General features: G+C 59.2%; 1 protein-coding gene across 2 annotated transcripts; it reads left to right on the plus strand.

Annotated features, from left to right (window-relative positions):
* The first annotated feature begins 736 nt into the window (after nt 1–736).
* On the plus strand, nt 737–5,132 carry PLPBP (pyridoxal phosphate binding protein). 2 transcript variants are annotated; one of them, XM_071799357.1, is made up of 8 exons: nt 737–835; nt 1,225–1,332; nt 1,451–1,486; nt 2,047–2,122; nt 2,216–2,434; nt 2,597–2,739; nt 3,137–3,235; nt 3,491–5,132. In XM_071799357.1, the coding sequence occupies exons 1-8, from the start codon at nt 740–742 to the stop codon at nt 3,626–3,628; spliced, it is 915 nt and encodes a 304-aa protein (XP_071655458.1). In that variant the 5' UTR covers nt 737–739; the 3' UTR covers nt 3,629–5,132. The 2 variants fall into 2 exon arrangements, with proteins under 2 accessions (XP_071655458.1, XP_065712899.1); XM_065856827.2 differs by having other exon boundaries at nt 2,300–2,434.
* The last annotated feature ends 3,375 nt before the right edge of the window (nt 5,133–8,507 follow it).

Here is an 8,507-nt window from a genome sequence, read left to right on the forward strand (position 1 = left end):
TTGAACAGCTGTGTAAATACCATGGTTGCTCGGAATATGGGGAGGGGAGGGCGAGTTCTGCACATTGAGACAAATATTTCAGTTAATGCGTTCCAGCTGGCGCTTTCCGCCCGGACACAGAGCAGCATTGTCCGGGCTCACGGTCCTGGGGCTGTGCTCCCGGCGTCCGGAGGCCAGCGGTGGCACCTGCGCTGCTTTAATGGAGCTTTTATTCTGAAATTATAATTGAAATTTGCACCCTGGGGAGACCGCTCTTCGTGCAGGTGGGAAGAATGGAGGTTTTTGAAGGCGCGCTGCGGGTGTTTTGGTTTTGGGATGATTTTTGCTGCAGGGCACAAGGTGTGCGGGTCACGAGTTCTGCGGTGTCGGTGCGATGGGCTTTGTCACCGATTTGGGTCAAAACCCGTGAAAGGCGCGAATGTTGGTGAGAGAAGGGCGGTGTGCCCGCCGCAGGCAGCCCCTGGGGACCCCGCGGTCCAGCCTCGGCCCTGGGGACCCCGCGGGGCCGCTTCAGGCTGCCCGTGGACTGGGGTTCGCTCCGCTCTCCGCGCTGCCCTCCGCGTCCACCGCCATGGCGGCCGCCGACCTTCCCACCATGGCGCCGCCGCCCCGGGCTCCGCCCCTCCCCTGCCATTGGTGGGCGGAGCGCGGCGGAGCGATGCCATTGGCCGCGAGCCGGGGGTGGGGAGGAGCAGCGCGCGTGTGCGTGCGCGTGTGTGGCGGAAGCGGCGGGGCGGGGATGTGGAGAGCGGGCATGGCCGCCGGGGACGGGGTGGCCGCGGCGCTGCGGGCCGTCAGCGAGCAGGTGCAGCAGGCGGCAGCGCGGAGGCCGCAGGTGAGGGGCGGCGGGCCCGGGGTGCGGAGGGGGTCCAGAGGGGGCCCGGGGTCGCGGGGCGGGGGGGACGGAGCACTTCACCCGGCCGGGGTAGGCCCGCTCCGCCGTGGCGGCAGGTCCGCAGTCACCATGGAAACAGCCCCATGGCCCCGCAGGGGCGGGCCCGCCATGGAGCCGCCCGTCTGTTCCCCCAGCGATGGAGCCAGGACCCTGTCACAGTCCTTAGAGACAGGCCTCCCCCCATTAAAGCCGGGGACGGGACCCCATCCCCGTTGAACCCCCTCGCACGGCAGCCCCGGGCTGGGCGCTGCGGGACACGGGGGCAGCTTGGAGCCTCCCCCGGGTGTCCGCTCACCCCGGGTGTCCCCTCACCCCGGGTGCCTCCGCAGGGGCTCCCGGCCGTGCAGCCGCGGCTGGTGGCCGTCAGCAAGACGAAGCCGGCGGAGATGGTGCTGGACGCCTACAGCCACGGGCAGCGCAGCTTCGGCGAGAACTATGTGAGTGGTGCCACCCCGGCCCCGCGCCCTCCGTGGATGCTGGTCCCAGAGACACCGTTCTCGGGGCGCAGACACCTCTGGTGTGGTCGTAACGAGAGATTTCCTTGAATTCTCCCAGGTTCAGGAGCTGCTAGAAAAGGCGTCAGACTCCAGAGTAAGTACAGAGTCCCTTATATATTCTGTGTCCTCGTGTAGCCGTGTCCTGAGAGCTGTTCAGCAGAAGTCCTGGTCTTTGTTAGGGAATTGGCGATGGAGGCCAATTCTTGTCTTTGAGATGAACAGTGGGGTTATTCTTAGCTCTTTGCCTCTGCCCTGTTCCCTCTCCTCACCTTGCTGGCTCTGGAGGATTCTGTGAACACGTGTGCCTTAGTCATAAAGTATTTATCTGAACAGCGCTTTACCTTTTGTCTTTCCCGCTGTCATCATCAGTCCTCATTTTAAAAAATTTGTAACACTCCGTTTGGGGAAAATGTCATTTTGTGACTGTTCAGTTACAAAAGAGCTTTGCCTTCCCCGTTCACCTTGTCACGTTGTGTTCCTCTGCAGACCGAAGCAGTCTCAGCACACACCACAGGCACGGGCTGAGCTGTGCCTCGCAGGGTGAACACAAGAAGATTGGGGGTCTGCTGTGGTGTTTGTGGGCAAACGGACTGAATACCGTGTGGGGGAAGAGGGAATTGTCGTTCAAACCTGACTGATCCTCTCTGCTTTCAGATTCTGTCGTCTTGTCCGGAGATTAAGTGGCATTTTATTGGCCATCTGCAGAAAAATAACGTCAACAAGTTGATCGGTAAACTCTCTTTAATTTTATGTGCAGTGACCCTGGGGGCAATAGTCTTCCAGCATTCAAATAACAACAGCCTCCTGTGTATTAACTCACCAGTGCCCGTTTCTGTGAACGAGCAGAGTTGTAGGTACAGGATGTTCTGTGCCAGAGGATTGTCCCCAGCCTGTGGTTTCTCCCCAGCTGTCCCCAACCTGTTCATGCTGGAAACGGTGGATTCTGTGAAACTGGCAGACAGAGTCAACAGCTTGTGGCAGAAAAAAGGGTCGTCTCAGAGGCTGAAGGTCATGGTGCAAGTGAACACGAGTGGAGAAGACAGTAAGTGGCTTTTCTGATGATACGCAGGTTTGTCCTGCTGACTTGACAGGAACAACCTGAGCGGGATGGGTTTCTTTGCGCTCTTAGGCGTTTCTCCAAGCTGGGGTGAGTGTGGGGAGGTCTCTGGCAGAGCTTGTCACGAATCTCCCTGTTTTTTGCCAGGCAAGCATGGCCTTCCTCCCGCAGACACCGCGGCTGCCGTGGAGCACGTCATCAACAAGTGTCCGAGCCTGGAATTCGTGGGGCTGATGACGATCGGCAGCATTGGGCATGACCTCAGCAAGGGCCCAAATCCTGACTTCCAGGTAAGGTTTTCCAGAAGAAAACAGAAAAATCCCCTGGTTGTGCGTGCAGAGGAGGTTTCGGTCAGGCTTCCTCTGCGCACGGCGGGCACGGGGCTGCACCCGACAGAGGAGCCGGGTCTGCGTTCCTGCTGTGTCACGCTGGTGTGACAGCTGGATGTCTTCGGAAGGTGCGTAGGCTTTTAAGCAGGTGTGTTGCCAGTAGCGCAGCCTGTAACAGGAAATCTCCAGGTGCCGTTGTGGTGCTGCAGAGCAAGCTTTGGTGGGAGGTGTGGGGATCTCTTGTTCCATGTGGAGGAGCCTTCAAGGAACAGCAGGAATCGTGACCTGTGAGACCCTGAAGCCGAGCTGGCGTGGCTGTCGGGGGCGTGATCCTCTCGTCTTCCCTCCTCCCTTGTAGATGCTGCTGTCCCTGCGGCAGGAGGTGTGTGAAAAGCTGAATCTCCCCGTGGAGAAGGTGGAGCTGAGCATGGGCATGTCCACGGACTTCCAGCACGCGGTGAGTCCGGGTTCCCTCTGCCGCTGGGAACCAAACGTACCAGCACCAGCAGTGGGTACCCCGAATTCTGTCATCCACATGGGCCCCGTGGGGCTCCCCTCGGATGCTGATGGTGCTGTTCTGTGACAAACAGCTCTCCTGGGCCAGGGGTGGAGTTCTGGGGATCGAAACAGAGCCGAGCTGGAGCTGTGGGTGGTGAGGGCGTGGGGAACGGTCCTGCGAGTGGCTCAGCTCCTCCTGTGTGTCTCTCCGCAGATAGAGGTTGGATCCACCAACGTCAGGATTGGAAGCACAATTTTTGGAGAGCGAGATTATTCAAACAAAGCCGCTGGGGGCAAAGCCCCTGCTGAAACTAAAGGCGAAACGGAGACCACGGCAGCGCAGGGACATTAGGTAGAGAAAACAGTGGCCTCACCAGAGGACGGCTGATGGGAGAGCTCACTATGCATCCTCACCTCCCTCCGTGTCCGCACCCCACCGGGACGCTGAGGGGAAATTCCTCGTGACAGAACAGAGGCCAGAAATGCCTCGCAATTTATTGTGATTATAGAGCGCCCCTAGAAACTGAACATTTTAATAATCAACCAATGGTAAGAGAATTTGTGGTTCAAGAGACTGTAGGATCTTGGCTCCTTCAGGGTCATTAAGAACAGTGACTTTCGGATAACGAAACTGAACAAATTAGATATTTGTCAGGATGGAGTTGCTAATGAGCAAGGTGTATCTGCAGCAGTGTTGGTGATTATGTTCTTGCTGAGGACTAAATTCTTCATTAAACAAGTTATAATATTGCCAGAGACCTATAAATGTTTCCCCAAATAAAAGGTTTGCACAGAGGGGTCACTGGTGATGGATGCCGACACGGGAACTGTGACAGGGATGTGCTGTGACACCGCAGGGACTCCATCGTTCAAACAGGACAGACAAGCCCAGGAGGACGGACCAGGAGTGCAATTGCCAGCGGTTTGATGCAGGTCGCACGCTGGGGAGTGACTTTGGGGCTGGAGTCGGTACTTGTTCTTTCCAGGCTGACGCCGCCAGCTTTTCCCGTTGGTTCCGTGTCTGCTCAGGTCTTCTGGGATGTTGTCAACCTCCCCTTCCCCTCTTGTGAAGTGTTGTCGGGAGTTATTTTCATCCTACGTAGTAGTTCTTGACGCTCTAAGTTCTTTTTGGTCAGATTGGGGCTTTTCCGCGGGGTCCTCGTTCCACCACCAGCTTCTGCTGCTTCCCAGGGCGGTCACTTGCGCATGTGGTGCCCCCAGCACCCCGTCTGTCTGTGTGAGGATGAATACAGCAACACTCGCCCGTCTGGCGGGGCAGCAGCGACGTTTGCCAGGGGCCCTTCAGGAAAAGCACTTCAGGAAGTGAGGTGTTGTTATCCCACCGCGTTCTGGGTTCCTGAAACACCCCAGCGTCCCCGGCAGAGCTGCTTTAATATGGTAAGGCCGGCACAGCCCTCGCTTCTGGAGGACACAACGGGACTGCTCACTGCGGTACCGTTTCCTCTGCTCACAGCTCCTGTGTTACGGCACCTGCTGTTTGGCCAGCGGTAGCTACGGCAAATCCCTCATAACCTGCGTTACAACCGCACCTTTGGGCTTTTTTGTGCTGCTCAGAGGAGGAGACACGGGCTGGCGGCAGCAACATCCTTCCCAGGCTTTTCTGTGTGTGCGTGTGGTTCAGTCTCGCTGCTGGTTTTACTCTGACTATAAACGCTGAATGTAAATGAAGAGTCAACGCAAAGCCGACCTGTCATAGCTAATGGTGTAGACGCGACGCGGGCGCTGGGCCGCCCTCCCCGGCCTCGCCGTGTGCGGTTCCGTAGTCCATTCATAAAAAGTGGTGAATTCTAATACCATCTGTGCCAACTATAAAGCTATTAAAGATGTTATTTTTATGTTCCAGCGTTGTGAATAAGTGCCCTGGGTTGTCACTGAAGGTACCTCCTGAACCTGGAGCTGCCATTGAGCGAGACTTGGGAGGGAGGAGGGTGGTTTGAAAGGTGCTGGAATGGAGGTGGCAGAAAGTGAAGCTTTCTGAGGTCAGAAGGGGAATGAGCCCCAGTTCCCTGGTGTGCTGGGCTGTTTCTGGAGGAGCCCTCTGGGCGGCACTGCTCCCCGCGCCTGCACCGCGGCTCCGCGCTCGCAGAGGTACGGAGCACAGGTTGCACAGGTACGGAGCAACAATGAGTCAGAAATAACTGTATTTCCCAGCCGATGGTTGGAGCGAGTCCCTCCTCCACCCCCCAGCGCTCCAGCCCCGCACACTGACCGCGGATCCTCACCTTTGGGGATTTCACAGCGTTTGTTTCACGGAAGAGCGGGGCGGACTCACCTGGCGTCACGGCTCACCTGGCGTCACGGCTCACCTGGCGTCACGGCTCACCTGCCCTCTTGCTTTTCCTCTCCCGGGCGTTTTGTGCTTATTTCCTGAGCTGAACCCAGGCGCTCGCCAAGCTGAAGGCAGTGGTAACTGGTGTAACTGGGAGGTGAGTGTGCGCGAGTGGCTGTGGGGCAGCACGGGGCTCGTCCAGGCCCCCCTGCCCGGCAGCTCCGTGTTGGCACAGCGATATTTAATGCGCGAGAGCGTGTGGTCTCGCAGTTTTCTGGTGTGCCTGCTGAAGCGTTCAGGGCTCTGGTGGTGGCCTCCTGCGTGGCAGAGCCCGGCGTGTCCCGCTGGAGCTGTGGCACCCTTTGCTCTGGGCTGGGGACCCTCTGAGCTGCGGGCTGTGACAGGAGAACAGCACGAGCTGCTGCTCCCTGCTCCACAATTGTTTTCTCTCGCCCATCCCGCTTCCAACTGGGTTTTCTCTCCTGACCGCGTTGTCCCCGAGCGCTTTGCCGCGCTCCTCCCGTGCCCGAGCCTCCTGGCAGCGCCCTCCGTGAGCCGCTCCCCCTGCCCGGTGCGGGGCCGCGGTGTCGGTGACGCCGGACGCCTGTCCGGGGGGCACGGGGCACCGATCACCCGCTCCTCCGGCACAGGTCACCCGGCAGATGGGAGCTGTTGGTCACTGGAGTGCAGCCAAGGAGCGGGAGATGAAAGGCTCCCCAGCCCCTTAATGAACCGCTCCCCGCTCCGGCACCGCGGCCGCCTGCACCACGAGCTTTATTTACATCTATTAAAAGCACTTGGCGGGTTGATGGAAGCAGCGGGGCTCTGGCTGCGCGCTCGGGGGGCAACGTCACTGTCAATATTTACCTTGGAGGAACGCGTCCCGCAGACCAAGGCTCGTTCTGTGGCCATGGGGACTCCTCCTCCCTCGCGACTCCCATCCTGGTGGCGCGGGCGCCGTCACCTCCCGGAGCAAAGGCACAGCCCCAGGGGTCCCAGCAGCTCCCCGAGGTGACACTCATCTTCACTGGGTGACAATGTCCCCTGGGTGGGGGCTGGCTGTGCCGGTGCACGGAGCTGGACTTGACATGGAGAAAAGCTCTTCCCGGGGGCTTGGGGAGCATCAGGCGCAGACCTGGCTGCCTCTGGAAGGAATGAAACCGTTGGAGAGACCGGGTGGGGTGATGTGGTGCTGCTTCTCCTGTCCGGGCTCCCAGGAAGATGAGCTGGCTGCCTCCGGCCATCCTCATCCTCAGGAGGAGGTACCGGAGCAGCAGCCTCTCCCGTTAGAGGTTCTTGCTGAGATTGGTGAGCCCCGCAAGGTCCGATGCCCATTGGGTGACAGTCCGGGCACCGTTCGCTCCCGTTCATGTGCAAAGCTTGATTTATCTTTCATCAGATAATACCCTTTGTGTTACAAAGCGCAGGACCTGTGCTCGGCCTCCCCGCCGGATCCGGCGCGGGCTGCGCTGCGGTGCCGGCAGCAGATGTGCGGGGAGGCAGCGGGGGCCGAGCGCAGCGATGCTACGTGAAGGCATCCGCTCCAGATGTGCGGCACCCGGGGGCGCAGCCGGGCCCAGTCCCGGTGCCCGCCATCACGTTTGCTCGGTTCGCATGAGAAAACCGAGCGTTTTGGCCTGTTCCCTGCGCTGCCGCCGGGGATGCCGCGGGCAGGTGAGACCCCTGGGGCGGCCGGAGCCGCTGGGCCCCGCGCAGAACCCGCTGCCGCCCTTCAAAGTGGGAGATGTGTTTATTTCTGGGATATCGGGTTTCCGGCAGGAAGGCCGGCAACTGCCAAGGTTTTTATTGGATCCCAGTGAAAGGGGTTTAGAGAGTCCTGTGCTTGTTGTCCTTCCCTGTGCCGGCAGCGGCTGAGCAGCCCTTTTACTTTGGAACGGGAGGGATTTGGCAGCCGGCACCGGCACGTCCGTGGCGATGGGGTTTCAAACAGGTTGCCCCGTTGTCTCCTGGGCAGGAGCGGTCGGGGCCGGGAGAGCACGGAGAGGAGCTTGGAAGTACTTGAAAGAACCTGAACTCCGTTGGGCTCGAAGCGTGTGGGAAGTGTTGTTTGAGCTCCGCTCGTCGTAGCGGGGCTGGGGCTGGGTGTTTCACATTTGTTACTGGTTTGGACAAGGTTTGGCTGTTCTTAGAAGTAATTTTATAGGAGATTGAAATTCTCGAGGCCACGTACAGTGGCTTGATCGCTTCAACGTGTTGTGGAGACAGCTCCAGAGTTCTGGTTGCCCTTGGGTGCTGCCAGCACTGACCAACGTCCTCCATGGCCCGAGATCGGTGCCCAATCCATTCCTGTCTTAGGCTCTTGGTTAGCGCCGGGATTCCCAGGGCCCATTCCAGCCCGGCTGCGGAGCCGCTGTCCCGAGCAAGGGGAAGAAGAGGGACAGCAGTTGTGTTTGGGTTGGGGTCAGAGCTTCAGGAGATAGGAACAGGAGTGTGAGCATCTCCCTGGCTCTTCCTACAGAGGAGAAACAAAACAGGGTAAGAATTCCTTAATTTAGGGCTGAATGCAGCGAAAGGAGGCGTCTGAGCCCTGTGCTCCGCAGCGATTTCCCTGTTTGGTGCTGGGTGTGCTGTGCTGTTGTCTAAATCAGACCCCAGACACGCCGTCTCTTCCCCCCCGGGGAGAGCAGCGGGCTCGAAGCCCCCTCGTGCTTTCTGCAGCGTTTAAAGGGGGGGCACAGCTCACCGCGTTATTTCTGGGGAGGGGTTTCATGCTGTGCAGATGCTTGCAGGATCTCGGAGCGGATACTGGACACGGGCGGTTTCCTGTTGCTCTTCCAGCTTCAGCCGCAGGATCTGGGACCAGCATCCTGCGGCGCTGAGCACGGGGGTCAGTTCTGCGCTGGAAACTTTGCTCTGTGCAGAAAAGGAAAAAAGAAAGAGAAAAAGAAGGGGGGTGTGGGGAAGATGATGTGGGTACATT

The sequence above is a fragment of the Patagioenas fasciata genome, chromosome 26 (genome assembly GCF_037038585.1).
Source record: "Patagioenas fasciata isolate bPatFas1 chromosome 26, bPatFas1.hap1, whole genome shotgun sequence".
Lineage (NCBI taxonomy): Eukaryota > Metazoa > Chordata > Aves > Columbiformes > Columbidae > Patagioenas > Patagioenas fasciata.

Excerpts from the sequence above, each read along its gene's own strand:
- PLPBP (XM_071799357.1), top strand. The coding sequence starts at position 740 with ATGTGGAGAGCGGGCATGGCCGCCGGGGACGGGGTGGCCGCGGCGCTG. Across the intron at positions 2,740-3,136 it reads GCCCAAATCCTGACTTCCAG|ATGCTGCTGTCCCTGCGGCA; the intron begins GTAAGGTTTTCC and ends CCTCCCTTGTAG. Across the intron at positions 3,236-3,490 it reads CCACGGACTTCCAGCACGCG|ATAGAGGTTGGATCCACCAA; the intron begins GTGAGTCCGGGT and ends GTCTCTCCGCAG.